The sequence below is a fragment of the Xyrauchen texanus genome, chromosome 41, assembly GCF_025860055.1.
Source record: "Xyrauchen texanus isolate HMW12.3.18 chromosome 41, RBS_HiC_50CHRs, whole genome shotgun sequence".
NCBI classification, from domain to species: domain Eukaryota; kingdom Metazoa; phylum Chordata; class Actinopteri; order Cypriniformes; family Catostomidae; genus Xyrauchen; species Xyrauchen texanus.
In genome coordinates, this window is record NC_068316.1 from 4,782,734 (window position 1) to 4,799,161 (window position 16,428).

At 40.6% G+C, this 16,428-nt stretch overlaps 1 protein-coding gene across 5 annotated transcripts in view; it reads right to left on the reverse strand.

Moving 5' to 3' along the window:
• Positions 1-4,633: 4,633 nt before the first annotated feature.
• LOC127634164 (SRC kinase signaling inhibitor 1-like) overlaps positions 4,634-16,428 on the reverse strand; it is a 63,032-nt gene continuing 51,237 nt past the window's right edge. For all 5 annotated transcript variants that reach the window (XM_052113581.1, XM_052113579.1, XM_052113582.1 and 2 more), the window contains 2 exons: positions 13,834-14,004; positions 4,634-5,151 (listed from right to left, as the gene is read on the reverse strand). In XM_052113581.1, the coding sequence (XP_051969541.1) occupies positions 4,993-5,151; positions 13,834-14,004 (330 nt within the window). In that variant the 3' untranslated portion in view covers positions 4,634-4,992. The remainder of the gene's footprint in view (positions 5,152-13,833; positions 14,005-16,428) is intronic.

Below are 16,428 nucleotides of genomic sequence, written 5' to 3' on the forward strand. Positions count from 1 at the left end.
ATCTTTATTTTTGGATGAACTGTCCCTTTAAAGAAAGGGAAAAGCTGTACATTTTAAATGCGTATACCAGCTTTAAATTGTTTGTTTTTTGTCAACATTTTATGTTGGATTGGCAAAGCCAATATACTTCTACAGACTTAGTTAAGGTTTATCCAAACACTCTAAACAAAGACCAAAATTTCCCATTTTAACTCCAATTGCAAGTCCTAGAGCTTTCAAGCTACATCCATCATACCTGGCACAGACCTTCAGACTGTTCTGACTGACCCAAATGTTTTCCCACAATGAACAAGTGAATATTCCAAAAATCCCATACACTTCCATTGATGGAAAACACAGCAATGCCAACCAACTAGCCAGGACACTCTAGAAGCACATAGCAACTAACAAAAATACCCTAGCAATCAGCTAGAATAGACTAGCAATGCCTGACACCAGCCAGAACACCCTAGCAAACACTTTATATTTTATAAGTCCTGTATAACTTTTAAACTTTAAACTTCTAAAGCTATTTTAAACAAGGCTTTGTCAAGCCAACAGCTAAGTTTGCCTGACTAACTTTACCCATATACACTCACTGAGTACTTTATTAGGAACACTATGGTCACATGCACAACATGGTCTTCTGCAAATGTAGCTCATCCGCCTCAAGGTTTGACATATTGTGCATTCTGAGATGATATTCTGCTCACCGCAATTGTACAAAGGGGTTATCTGAATTACCGTAGCCTTTCTGTCAACTGGCCATTCTCTGTTGATCTCTCTCATTAACAAGGCTTTTCATACCGCAAAACTGCCGCTCACTGGGTGTTTTTGTTTATCACACCATTTTCTTTACACTCTAGAAACTGTTGTGCATTAAAATCCCAGGAGATCATCAGTTACAGAGATACTCAAACAAGCCCGTCTGGCAACATTAATCATGCTGCGGTCGAAATCACTGAGATAAAAATATATTCTGACCCGTATCTGCATGATTTTATGCATTGACTGTTGCCACACGATTGGCTAATTACAGAATAGCATGAATAAGTAGATGTACAGGTGTTCCTAATAAATTGCTCCGTCTGTGTAGTTATGTTGGACTGACAAAAGCCAACATACTGTTATTCTACAAACTTGGTTTAGGGTTTTTCCAAAATCCCTAAACCAAGACCAAAACTTCCAATGAACTCGCCCTAGAGCGTTCAAGCTACTTCCACCAAACTTGGCACAGACCTTCAAACTGTTCTGACTCAGGTTTCTTTGTCTTTTCTCACTGATCCGATTAAAGGTTTTCCCATAACGGACGATTGAAAATACCAAAAATCCAGTAGACTTCAATTGATGGAATGTTGAAACCAATCGAGCAACATTCTAACTACCTACAACAACTTAGTAACCAGCTAGAATACCCTTATTAAAATACCCTTGCAAGCACTTCGGCTATGTCCAAATGACTCCGGATACATTTGAAAACTGTGTTTTCGTTTTCAAAACGCACTGTCCACACTGCTATTTTCAAGCATTTTTGCAAAAGTTTCTTGTCCACATTGAAACGTACAAACATGCTTTAATCCCCTTACTGCCCATGCAAAACAAGCATAAGTGGCCCTGCGTCATTTTCGCACAGCACTGGACAGCAATTCAGAGTAAACCTCCTGTTGCCTTTGAAGGAATGCAATGTGAAGGTTGTACAAAGTAACATTTATCTTTAAGAATGCCATCAAAGTGAATGCAGGCACAACAACGCCGCTTCAACATGGGCTGCCATCTTGACTGTTTTGTGTTGAGTGGATCACATGACTGCGTCACATGACAACAGATACGACATCGTTTTCCCTGTCCACACTGCAACACAAAGACGGCATTTTTAAATGTATCCACTTGGGAGAATGTTAACAAAAAGCTCAATTTTCGTTGGAAAAAAACGGTCTCAGTGTGAACGGAAGGCCAATATGTAGTGAAAATTATGCATTTTCAAACTAAAATGGATGTGGCCTTAGTAATGCACTCTGTCTTTAAGGCCTGTATCACACTTAAACCTCAAACTTTTAAAGCTATTTTATACAAGACTTGGTTAAGCCAACATCAAAGTGTGTAAACTTCACACTTCTAGTTTTGAAATGAACTAAATCAAACAGAGCGAAACTGACCAATCAATAATTGATAAATCTGGAAGAATGCAGGTATCATAGGGTCTGGTGGTTTCTATAGAGCAACCCTTCTCCTGGAGAGCTACCTTCCTGCAGAGTTTAGATCCAACCCTAATCAAACACACCTGAACCAGCTTATCAAGGTCTTTAGGATTACTTGAAAATGACAGGCAGGTGTGTTGGAGCTAAACTCTGCAGGATGGTAGCTCTCCAGGAGCAGGGTTGGTCACCCCTGCTATAGAGTGTATGCTTGCCTCTCTCGATCACAGTTGCCACGGTGATTGTCGGTTTAATCCTCCCAGTCTGTGCCATGAAAAACGTCATGGTGAAGATATCCCTTACAACAACACACGGACACGAATCTGTCCAGCCAGAGAACTGACTGTTCTGAGCAGTTCCTCCTACATTAACTGGCTTTTCTGCAAAATATCTCATCTGTCCATCTGGTCAGAGTGAATTAAACGTTTCACCAATTTACATTTTGTAGACATGAATTTGCCCTTGGAGTGAAATGATGAGGAAATAAGACTGCAGTGGGATAGTTAACTCTGCAACTAACAGTTAGCTCATTGCCTAGAGTTTAACCCAGCAGGAGAGAGACAGCAGAAGAGAGGAGAGAAAGAGAGAGCCTTATATGAACTCGGAGAGGAATGAAACCTTGCTGTCTTATCTCTTCCTTTTCTCCCAGTTTGTCACTGTCTATCTTCCCCTCAGGGTTTGCACGTATTCTCTCTTTCTCTCTCCACTCGTTCTTTCGGGATAGATTGAGAGGAAAGCTGGCTTTGCGAGCAGCCTTGATAGATAAGACTGTACAACAATATAGAAAGACTGCAGCTTTCTTGTTTCCTTTTCCTGTTCACTTGATCGTGTACTATTCAGTCACAATTTCCTCTAATAAGGTCCAACTTCTGTGCCTCTAGCATCACTAAGCAGAATCGCAAAAATAACGAGTGTTTCAAAGACTCCCACCATTTTCCATTGGCCGAGAAAACTGATAGCCCTGCCCCAAACTCACACCACTGGTTGAGCCAATGTTGTTACGTTTATGCTCAAACATACAAGTAGCAATTCCATTAAGTGTCACTAGTTGCACAGAAATGACACATTTCACCTTTAACTGAATGTTTTAAAAGGCTTCTTCAAATGTTAGGCTTGCTTAACATATTTTATGCTATATCTGCCCTTCTTTCTCAGGTTAGAAGCTAGAGTTTGTCCCCAGGCACAACCGCACATGATCAAAGCTCAAATCAAATATCCAATGCTTTTTCTTTTCTCACCAATATTTCAAAAGCTTTGAAAGCATCACAGTGACAATGTCAGAGAATATCTGGGTCACGTATGTCAAATCACCTTGAACTATCCTGTCATAAATACACAGAAAGGCATAACGTTTCAAACAACGTTCCTCTTTCAAGAACTGTGACATGACTGCTCATCATAATCTAGCAGTTCGGACCAGTATAGCTCTTTATAGGGTAAAAGAGAAAGGGTGAAAGAGATTATTGGGCTCAAAAAGGCAAGCTGGGAGTTGTGCAGGAACTACAATAAAACTTTTACCTTAATACACATTCCAGGTCTTTTTGTGCACAATTCACCAGAACACGTTATTTCAAAGATCTTCTTTACGGTTCATTATATGTAATAACTTGCTCCGCCTCTGAAATTACGAAAATGTCACATACCAAACAACTGAGTGTCCTTTGGCGGTTTTCGTTCCCTGGCACTGTGAAATATTACACTGCCCTACAAAGACAAAAATGTCACCAAACGCAACTACATATTTTGTCACAATATAATTACAGCCAGACTGGGTCTCTCAGACTATGATCTGTCCTGTGACAGACAGGTTTGGCTCAACTACTGTATGCTCAGATTCAGAGAATGTGCATGTAAAAAGTTGATAATTCATATTTGGTCTTATTAAAATTACGTGACTATGGTGACTGCTTGCAAAATTATATTAGGAGGGTAATTACACGTGTTGCGGCAGTTGCAAGGTGAAATGTCCACTGAGTGGCGCTAAAAGCAAGCAACATTTTCTCCCAAACAGGTTTGAAGGATTTTTAAGGTAAATGCTCTATCGAGTATTATATCAACAAAACCTTCCTCCCTACCCTAAACCATGAACCTAACCGATAGTAGCATAAAGGCATAAAAATTACTGAAGGAATGACATCATTTTGTGGCTCTTCTATGACACTAAGCTCACGTGCTCTTCAGGACTAATATGTATTGTTGTTGTAGCGCCTCTAGTGTTCAGAAATAGTGCCGCAAAACGTACAATGACGTCAAAATTATTTCGCTATAGTCAGCTATATGAGAACTAGTTGCATTTTTCTTGGTTTCAATGTTGGTGCAGTTACTGCATTTTGGCTTTGTAGGGCAGTATTTTGTGCAATTCTGTTGTCCTGAAATCAGTGTTTGAATTGGGGGGGGGGGGGCACTAAATGTTTGGGACCCCCAAGAGCCCTAATGCAATTCAAACTCTGCATGGAAGAATAGTTCATGTAGACTGGAAGTGAAAAATACTAAATCTGTAAGTATAAGTGAAATCAGTGAATGCAAAAGAGGTCAGAAAAATTTGACTTTGAACTCCATTCTGCACAGTGGAAAACTGTAACTTTTGTGCAGCAACTGGGCCAGCAAATCTCCAAAACACATAACTTCTAGAAGAACAGCCAAACCCTAATGCTTAGCTGCTACTGTAACAGTCATTGGAGACAACATAGAACTGACAATTTTGCACATAACAGCAAGTGTAACAGTTCCAACAAGTGCCTTTTAGCGTAGATCAGAGGTAAAGTCAGTGGTAGCCTCAGTCAGGATGGTAACTGCATGCTAGCAGGGTCAGTTATTGTTAGAAGTGGAATACCTGCTGCTGACCCTGCTGCAGTTTAGGGAATTCCTCCTGCTGTTTCCGGTTTCGACGCTCCAGGCTGCTCTGTTGCAGGTGTCGCAAGCGAGACGCGGCAGATGGCTGCACCAGCTTAGCAGAGCCCGGAGGAGTGCCTACAGGCTGAAAACCAGAGAGGACAAACATGAATAAACAACAGAGAGTTAGATTTGTGTTGGAAAGTGACCGTGTTGAATTTAGCCATGGACTGAATCTGAATTAATCAGCATTGTTTGGGAGAGAAGTATCATGATGATAGCTCTGTTCCAAAAACTAGTGAGCTGCATTTTTAGGCATGTCCCTAACGTGCTGGCAGCTCCAAACAGTAAGCAACAAAATTATTTTGCTTTGTTTGATCACTCCGATCTAAGGCAGCATTGCATGTATCCTCGTAGCCTAAAACCAACAATTCAAGATGGAGTCACAGAAAATAGTTTTGCTTAGTATTTGTGAGTGTGTGCTATGCATTTTTGTGTTTAGTAGCATACCGAGTCATTAGCTTAGCATTATGCTAAAGTCAGACTCTGAATTGGAATCAACTGTGAACTTTAAGGTCAGAACATATAGTACCCTACGCAAGAACGCAAGTGAACATGTGCACTTCTAACTACGCAAGCTCAATTTTGTGGGTAGTTGCATTTCAAAATGTGCCAGACTGCAACTGACAACACATTGCAAGTACACGCTGCATTCTCAACATTACCACAAGGGGTGCTATAGCAGACAAAAGAGTTTTCTCTTACAAGTCAACTACTGTCGTGGCAGAGCAACAGTTTGAAGCAAGTAAGTTGAAGTTAATATATTCATAGCAACTTATATATTCATCCAACAAACTTGGCACAGACCTTCAAACTGTTTGATGGATGTAGCTTGAATATATATTCAAAGCGCTCGCATCTGTGTACTCAAACTTAAAGTATAGCATAAAGTATGTTTCTGGCCTTAAGGCGTGGTCACAAATACCTTTGCATGGCGAAATTCGTCTGGAAAAATACAGTTATCTCAATGGGAATCTGCACGATTGAAAAAGTGGCAAAGGATTTCCCCTCAAAGATTACGTGTGGAGTTCAAGTTTGGTGAACGTTGCGGCGAAACATTCGCCCAGGCCATCTTAGCCCGCGGAATTTCGCTGTGCAAAGGATATGTGTGACCGTGCCTTTAGTCAAGTTACTCAAGCACTTCACATAATGAGCTTTATTCGTGTGGCGTGCACAAGTAATGTTAACCAAGTTGTTGCCTATAGGTAGTGCACTGCTGCCTCAAAGTAACGGCGATGTTGACAGTAAACAGCGAGGCAGCTCACTTGCAACAGAGCCTTTATGAGCAATAGAAATACTTTTTTTTCAGAAAATAAGAAATACAGAACATATTTAGATTGACACCCTTCATGTTTACATTGTGAGAGCAACACTATGGGTAGACTATATTACACAAACATTTATACAGATGCAAGTGACATATACAGTACATCTCATGTACCTTTTAAAAAAAAAATATTTGGAAATCATGCCGAGGTTCAATGTTCACTGTGTGCTGCTAAAAGAGAGTTCCAAACTGATCTGCCATTTTTGTGCCTTTTCTGTTTTAGCACCTTTAGTGCTCATTTTAGCAGGAAACTGCAAGTACTCCAGAGTGCAGTCTGGACGATGGGGCGTGGTGACACATTAAGGCGGGGCAACATGTGTAACTCCGCCCACATCTGATTTGGTTTATACAGCAGAGCTTACTGGTGTATGGTGTTGAGAAGTATGATGCTTTAAGCTGCCAATGTATTGAAAACCTCATATTATGCCTCCTGCTTACGTTCTGTCAGATAAGACAGTATGGTGCTTCATATTTGTTGTAAATGACACTGAGCTATGCTTGAGCTTTTAAGCTGCATTCGATTCTCAACATCGTACAACGACAACATCCTCCTGTTCCCCCTCCTCCTAAATAATTCCACTGTTTCAAGTTTGAACTGCCCTTTGTGTCATAGTGATTCGGTATTTAGGGGCGGGGCAACACTTGACATAACGTGTCGCCCCGCCATATTGTCAGTAATTCCAAACTTGGGCTACTCGGAAACTGCTGTGATATGCACAATGGGCTTCATTCATATAACGCGAGCAGAACACATTTTTGTGGAAATCGTTCGTAAAGCCGCTCTGAGTTTTTTTAAAACATTAGTTGGTACGAGTGAAATTAACCTTTAATATATATATATATATATATAGCAATGACAGCTTTGCAGATCCTTGCCATTCTAGTGGTCAGTTTGTCCAGATTCTCAGGTGACCTTTCACCCCACACTTCCTGTAGCACTTGCCATAGATGTGACTGTCTTGTCGGGCACCTCTCACACACCTTACAGTCTAGCTGATCCCACAAAAGCTCACTGGAGTCAAGATCCATAACACTCTTTTCCAATTATCTGTTGTCCAATATCTGTTTATTTGTCCACTCAAACCTTTTCTTGGCTTTTACTTTGCAATTCTTCCCATAAGGCCTACACCTAGGCTACGCTCATTACATTTGGCAGCCTTATATAATCAAGTCAAACAGGGGTCTAATTCCTATTCCACAGTTATATTTATGATTTATTACTCATTCAGGCATCAATACAATGCAGAGATATGTATTGTATGGATCTATGTAAATCATTTATTCTTTTATCACTGTTCGGACCATGTTTCAATCAATGGGGACTTTCTAAGCATTGGGATGTCTAAGTATTAATGTTCCAAATTTTAAAGCTCATTACGAGTTTAACAACTACATTAGCCTAACTACATTACATTTTTATTTTAAGTATCAATGCCTTTCAGACTTTATTCATTCACTTTTAATGTGCCCATGGTTGGGACAGTTACATTTAGTAGCAGGCAAGTAAGATTTCGTTTATGCATTGAACAAAACCTGTGCTGGATTAGTTTATTCACAATGTTCTAAACCCCAAAGCTCATTACTTCAATTCAGCTACAGTTAATTTTCTGCATCTGCTGGTATGACATAAGCTTCCTCATAATGCTTCTAACTTAGTTCTACTACTATGTTTGTCTAAACGCATTACACTTTTATTTTTAGTTTCCAATGCATTTTGCTCTCCATTCCATTCACTGTAAATACAACGATGAGCCAAAATATTATGACCACTTACAGGTGAAGCGAAAAATGTTGATCTTCTCTTAACAAGGCCACATGTCAAGGTCTGGGTAGATTAAATGGTAAGCGAACAATCCATTCTCATAGACCACGTGTTGAATGCTGGAGAAATGGGCAGGAGTAAAGACCTGAGAGACTTTGACTAGGGCCAGATTGTTATGGCTTGACGACTGGGTCAGAGCATCTCTGAAATGATAAGGTTTGTGGGGTGCTCCCCGGTCAGCAGTGGTGAGTAACTACAGACAGTGGTCTGAGGGGGACAAACCACAAAGTAGCGACAGGGTGTTGGATGCCCAAGGCTTATCGATGTGCGGGGGCAACAAAGGTTATCCTGTTTGGTCCGAACCGACAAAAGGTCTATTGTGGCACAAGTTACAGAACATTTTAATGATGGTTATGGGAGGAATGTGTCCAAACACACAGTGCATCGCACCCTGCTGCTTATGGGGCTGTGTAGTCGCACACCGGTCAGAGTCCCCATGATGACCACTGTCCACCGTCGAAAGCACCTAAATGAGCATGCGAGTGTTGGAACTGGACCTTGGAGCAGTGGAAGAAAGTTGACTGGTCCAATGAGTCCTGTTTTCTTTTACATCATGTTGACGGCCATGTACATGTGCGCTGTTTAGCTGGGGAAGTGATGGCACCAGGATGCACTGTGGGAAGACGACAAGTGGGTGGAGGGAGTGTGATGCACTGGGCAATGTTCTGATGGGAACCCCTGGGTCTGGCCATTTGGATGTCAATTTGACACATGCCACCTACCTAAACATTGTTGCAGACCAGGTACACCACTTCATGCAATGGTATTCCCTGATGACAGTGGCCTCTTTCAGCAGGATAATGCGCCCTGCCACACTGCACACATTGTTCAGGAATGGTTTGAGGAACATGATGAAGAGTTCAATGTGTTGCCCTGGCCTCAATCCAATTGAGCATCTGTGGGATGTGCATGGACCAACAAGTCCAATCCATGGCAGCTCCATACTTCAACCCCATCCAAGGCTGGGCACGGCGCCATCCACACCAAAGCAGACATCAAGACACTTCCAAAAGACATGCCTATTCACCCCACTGACTGGCCCATTTCGGTATCATGTGGCAAATTTGACTTACAACTGAGAGTAGAAGAGGTCCGCACATTTACTTCTATTGGAAGTACAGCTTCTCTATAAAGTTTTCATATGTGATCTCCTGTCCCTTTGAGTCACCTTATTTCACCCATGCTATCATTCATCAAGGCCACTCTATTTCTCGCCCATTCCGTCGATAAATCTCTGATAATGCATCTATTGACAACGTCTGATGATCGGACCTCCATTTTTGATCCCATTACTAAATCAATGGAACAGAATTTCCTTTTCCATAACGAAAAGCCAGAAACCTCAGACGGCATGTCCTTTTTCACAAATGGAGTCTATTTTATAGGAACATGGTTTGCAGTGAAATTGCCAGACTCATTTCTCACTCTCACACTTCAACTGCATCTTCTAAATTGACCCCATTGTTGTCGCCAGCATATTCTGGGGTCCCCTCTGGGCACGCAAATGTGTCATCAATTCTGTGACAACACCACTGCAGTCACGATCATCTATAAGGCTGGTCCTCCTCCAGGCTCATTATGCCCCTACTGAGACATTTGACATGACAAAGCATCAACTGCACTTCATTCTCTCAGCCGAGCACATTCTCAGGTTTTTCAATTCAATCACTACTCTCCATCTCGTTTTCAGGAGTTTCATCAACTATGTCCCTCCACCAGCATACTTCACATCCCCTGCCCACACCTTTCGGACTTTCTGCCGGACTAAGCCCCTTACTCCTCCTCCCTTTAAATTCCACTAATACTCATGCAGAATGAACTCTCCCAGTCCACGCTCATTCTCCCTTTTTCTCAAACACTCCAAAACAGACCACACGGTCGTAGCATAATGATATCTATAATCTCCAGCTCCTCCTGTCCCCACACCTGCATGGTTATCTATCTGCAAACTAGTTCACATTTCACATCTGACCCCTCAAACATTGCAATGATATTCACAAACAACATCCACCCTCGTTGGAGGGCTCATAATCAAATGTTGTTTATCTTTCAACTAAGGCTGCAAATAACGATTAATCTAATGATTATTAGAACTATTATTCAGCGATTATTGCAACAATTAATCATTAACTCTAAACTTATTATTCAGCATGTACCCAACTTAAAAATTTTTATTAAATGTGCTTACAATAAAGAGGACAAAATCATCTTTTAAAAATACCTCTAAATGACATTCAGTGAATTAAAGGGGAAAGAAACGTAAGAACGTACGTTTAATTCAGTAAAGAAATTCACTGCAAACAAAAAAAACTATTTTTATCAAGTGTTTTTGTCTTGTTTTTCCATTTAAAATTGTCTAACAATCCTTAAAATATGATACATTTACTTAAGCAACATATAAGATATATAGATATGCTTTAAGAGAATGTACCTTAAATATAAGTGTATTTTATTATACAAGTATTTGTTCACTTGGTTATACTTCTGCGAGTGCAGTAAAGACAAAATATACTTATATTCAAGATCTATTCTCTAAAAGCAAGTCTAAATATCTTATATGCTGCTTCTCAGGTGAATGCATCTTTTTTATGCAGTTTCAATCATTCACGCAACTGACAGAAGAGGCGCTGACCGCACAGAGAAATGCCAGTTTAGGAGTTTGTAGTTATTTACATGATCTGCTTCCATATTATTTGAACTTTAAGAGCTATAATGCATTAAATATAACTGCATTTAAGATGTAACGCATTAAATATAACTGCATTTAAGATGTAACGCCGGGGTGTTGCCTATAAAGAGCTCCGGCTCTGCTTATTCCACAACGAGAGTGCTTCTGTATTTAATTATTTTGTAATTTTGCAATATAATTCCTTCATACTTTGCGATCAACATCACCTAAATCTGTTTGGAAAGTTTGGAGTGGATCTGGACTGAGAGCTGTGTAATTCTTCCTCTCCTCAGTCAGGCGCGAGCGGCAGTGCTGCTCTCACGAGTCATCATTCGAGTTTAATGTGATATCATGTTACGTTAAATGAGATCAAACGACTATTCAACAACGAAAATTTTAGTCAACAATTTCTTGTTGTTGATAATGTTGACACATTTTTTCAGCCCTACTTTCAACAAAGGGTATTTCACAACAACGTCACCCTTATCGTAGGGCTTTATGCTACATTGTTCATCTTTTGGCAAAGATATTCCACAAACACCTTATGCCCACATTGGAGGGCTCATAATCAAACGTTGCTTATCTTTCAACAAGGGGTATTGCACAACAACGCCACCCGTATCGTAGGGCTTTATGCACGTTGTTCATCCTCTGGCAAAGATATCGCACAAGCAATGGTCACCCTCGTCGGAGGGCTCATAATCATACGTCATCATCTTTCAGCAATCTCTGCACTTGTCGGAGGGCTCATAATCAAACGTCATCATCTTTCAGCAATCACTGCACTTGTCGGAGGGCTCATAATCAAACGTTGCTTATCGTTCAAAAAATGCTATTGCACAACAATGCCGCCTGTATCATAGGGCTTTATGCACTTTGTTCATCCTCTGGCAAAGACATCGCACAAGCAATAACCACCCTTGTCTGAGGGCTCATACCATACGTTAATTATCTTCAGCAAAGGGATCGCACAACAATGTCGCCACATCATAGGGCTCAAACTAAACGTTGTCCATCCTCTGACAAATATCACACAATTAACGTTCATTCACAAGCATGGCTGTCCTCAAGCAAGGATATCACATGAACCATGCCCCCTTTCTCATAAGGGCCATCAGCAAACGCAAGCACAGCTTATCATATCGCTAAGGTATCACACAACCACGCCAGGGATATTGCATAAAACATTTGCATGTATTTTTAATTTATTTTTCTCTTCTCCAGACACGAAGACCTTGCTTGTAACTCATCTGAAATTCCTTTCTTTGGGAGGTAGTATCAGGTTTCTCCTTTTGGGGTAGCCTCCAGCAGGATTTGACAGTTCAAGCAATAATCTCATCGGACTGCCAGGCGGCTCTTATGCTGGACAAGAAAATATGCTGTATACTGTGGTTCAATATCATTCAATAAATGTCAACTTTACCAAGCCTGCGAGTCTTTCTGACAGAAATGCCAATGTTGAATTAACTTGTATATATAATGTATACCATCAAACCCAAAAAATCTAAATAGAACACTTACATGAACTTTTTGTATTATTATTATTGTTTTTAAATATGTGTGAAGATGTTGTGAAATTCTTTTTATTTATTGACAAAGTTAATAAAAAAAACCATCTCAGGGTGAAAATGAATAATTTATTATAATAAATAATTCAGGTCATAGGGGTACAGAAAATGTTTAGTGGATTGAAAAAGTGCCAGATGTTTAGAATCCACTTGTCATTATCCCTCCAGTTACTGTAAAGAATAGTTACAATGAGTCAACTCCAGACTTGAGAAAAGCAAACAAACAATGATTCATGATATTAAATGAAGGTACAGTCAGGAGTTCATTTAGACCACAGTAGAGGACATTTGGTGTTTCCTGGTTGCTTCTGGCTCTCAGTGTCTTGCTTTAAAGACTTTAAGCTTGTTAAAATTGATTTTCTACAACAGGTTCACAGCATTACTGTCACTCTCCAGATATAGCCACAAGACAACAAAGGAGAAGGAAAGCGATACACTGTATAAACAAAGACAGAGTGAGAGAGATGCCCTTGACTGATAGATTAAGAAATCACTGTCGTTTGTATCAGAATGTTATTTGTCTAATACACAATGAAAAGGAATTAAGGGATAATGAAGCTAAAGCCAGTAGGTCAGAACTGAAAAACAAAATCTGACAGGGTGATCGTTCTTGTATCACCCTGAAAATGTTTGTTTTGCAATAATGACCGGTTGACTAATGCTAAATAATTTTATTTTACTTGTATCCTGCACAGCTAATTACTAAACAGATGGAAAGCCATCAAAAATGGAAATCGATTTGAGGTCAAATTTGATTGTGAGAAGAAAGACCACAAATTGATACGGTAAACATGAATACTGAGACACATTAAGGCTGTGTTGTAGCACGCTGTAGCACAGTTGGTTAAAAGACTTGAAAAGACGACAGATTAATGGGTTGTGTGTCAGTGTGTATTAGTAGATTTCAGGAAAATACTCGATGCCAGACGTTACAGAAAGGTTTGAGGTGGGAAACGGCAGAAGATTGGTTCACACGTTACCTCTCTCCAAAGAGAGTTGTTGATCCACTTGCCTGCCCTGTCAACACTGTTAGCAGTGACCTCTGCAGGGTTTTTGGTTTGAGCAGTGACCCTCTCTCTCACTGGAGCTCTCTGAAACGCCTGTCACACAAGTGTGTGTTGGTGTGTGTGGAGATGTTTTTAAGTGAATAAAAAATAAATAAAAAACATTACTCCCAATCTCTGGCATACATTAAACAAACAATGCAAATAATAACTTATGGATGTATTCAATTGAGACCAAACAATGATGAGTTTCTATCCCACAATGTCTTTAATTGGCATCCTTCTAGTAGCTCTTACTGGATGTGTGGATATACTGTAATGCCCTACATGTTAAAACAAATCACTATGCCTTATGTCAGACCCTCTTTGTGAATTTACCTCCAGTTCTGCCATAATCTTCTCATCCTCATCTTCATCCTCCTTCATGCCGGAAGCGGCGATGACGGGCGGTGTGGATGAGGGTCCGTCAGAGGTCGAGGGTCGTCTGAGTTTGATGGGTGGTGTTTGAGATTGAGTCGGTACATCAGCATCCTCTTTGTTCTCGGTTTTCTACAAAAACAAGACACATAATGAGTTACATTTGTCTATTATAAATGGCAAAAAAGAAATCATTTATGTCTATACAATGCTTGCAATTGCCAAAGATTTCATACAAAGGTGTAACTACAGTCTTCAAAGACAAAGGACAAGTGTCTCTATCAAGAACTGAAAGAGATGTGGAAGACCAGATGTACAACTAAACTAGAGGATAAGTACATCAGAGACTCTAGTTTGAGAAATAGACGTCTCACATGTCCTCCGCTGACAGCTTCATTGAATTCTACCCGCTCAACATCAGTTTCATGTACAACAGTAAAGAGAAGACTCAGGAGGACTTATGGGAAGAATTGCAAAGAAATAGACACTTTTGAAACTGAAAACAAAAAGAAAAGGTTAGATTGGGCAAAGAAACACAGACATTGGAAAAAGGATAATTGGAAAAGTGCATGTAAAAGAGCATCTAAGGACAGGCAAGGAGGAGGAGGGAACTGGCTGAACGGTAAACATAAACTTTAGTTATATAAATTAACTTAAAACAACATAAAACATAAGGATACAGACACACATGCAATGTGGCAGCGTGCGTCTCTCTCTCTCGAACCGGCATCTCCGGCCGCACCTTATCTCGCTCTCCCGCTGATTCAGCACCAGCCATGATTCAGCACCAGCCATGATCCATCACGGCCCGGCCACGCCCTCATCACAGAGTGTTATGCATCTTAACCCCATTGAGCTTTTGTGGGATCAGCTAGACTGTAAGGTGTGTGAGAAGTGCCCGACAAGACAGACACATCTATGGCAAGTGCTACAGGAAGTGTGGGGTGAAATGTCACCCGAGTATCTGGAAAAACTGACAGATAGAATGCCAAGGATCTGCAAAGCTGTCATTGCTGCAACTCTTTGAAGTAAACTCTTTGAATTTCCAATTGTAATTTTCCATGTTATTAATGTCCTGACTATACATTGTGATCAGTTGAATGCCATTTTGGTGAATAAAAGCACCAATTTCTTTCCATAAGTGCAAAATCTGAACATTATTCCAAACTTTTGGCCGCCAGTGTATGTGTGTATATATATATATATATATATATATATATATATATATATATATATATTTATATATATATGGACTCTACAAGACCCCTGAAGGTGTTCTGTGGTATCTGGCACCAAGACATTAGCAGTAGATCCTTCAAGTCCTGTAATTTGCAAGGTGGAGCCACCATGGATTGTACTTGTTGGTCCAGCACATCCCACAGATGCACAATCGGATTGAGATCTGGGGAATTTGGAAGCCAGGGCAACACCTTGAACTCGTCATCCTGTTCCTCAAAACATTCCCGAACAATGTGTGCAGTGTGATAGGGCGCATTTTCCTGCTGAAAGAGGCCACTGTCATCAGGGAATGCCATTGCCATGAAGGGGCGTAACTGTTCTGCAACAATGTTTAGGTAGGCGGTCCTTGTCAAATTGACATCCACATGAATAGCCGGACCCAGTATTTCCCAGCAGAACATTGACCAGAGCATCACAATTCCTCTACTGGATTGTTGTCTTCCCACAGTGCATCCTGGTGCCATCACTTCCCCAGGTAAATGGCACTGCTCTAGTCTAAGCTCCAGTTCCAAGGCTCATGTCCCCATTGTAGGTGCTTTCGATGGTGGACGGGGTCATCATGGGCACTCTGACCTGTCTGCAGCTACGCAGCCCCATACGCATCAGGATGTGATACACTACGTGTCATGACACATTCTTCCCATGACCAACATTCAAATTTGCCACAGCAGACCTACTGTCGATTTGGACCAGGACTGCCTTCGTAATCCTTGCGCATCGATGAGACTTGGGTGCCCAACACCCTGTCGCCGGTTTGTGGTTTGTCCCTTCTCAGACCACTGTCGTCAGCTACTCACCACTGCTGATGGGAGCACCCCACAAGCCTTTCCATTTCAGAGATGCTCTGACCCAGTCGTCTGGTCATAACTATTTGGCATTTAACAAAGTCGCTCAGGTCTTTACTCCTGCCCATTTCTCCAGCATTCAATATGTTGACTACGAGAACTAAGTGTTCACTTGCTATCTAATCTACCCAGACCTTGGCATGGCCTTTGTAAGAGATGATCAATGTTATTCACTTCACCTGTGAGTGGTCATAATGTTTTGGCTAATTTGGTGTATATGCACACTGCCGTTCAAAATTTTGGGGTCTCTTGACTGAAATGTTTCTTGTGACCTTAAAATGTTTGAAATGAGCTTTGTAGACAAAAATATAATTGTGCCAACATATTAATTTATTTAATTATACAAATAAAATGTTATTTAAAAAGAAAAAGGTTTTGAAATGGATGAACTGGACCGAATATTAAAGAAAAGCAGCCACTAAGTGCCCAACATAGATGGGAATTCCTTCAATACTGTTTAAAACGCATCCCA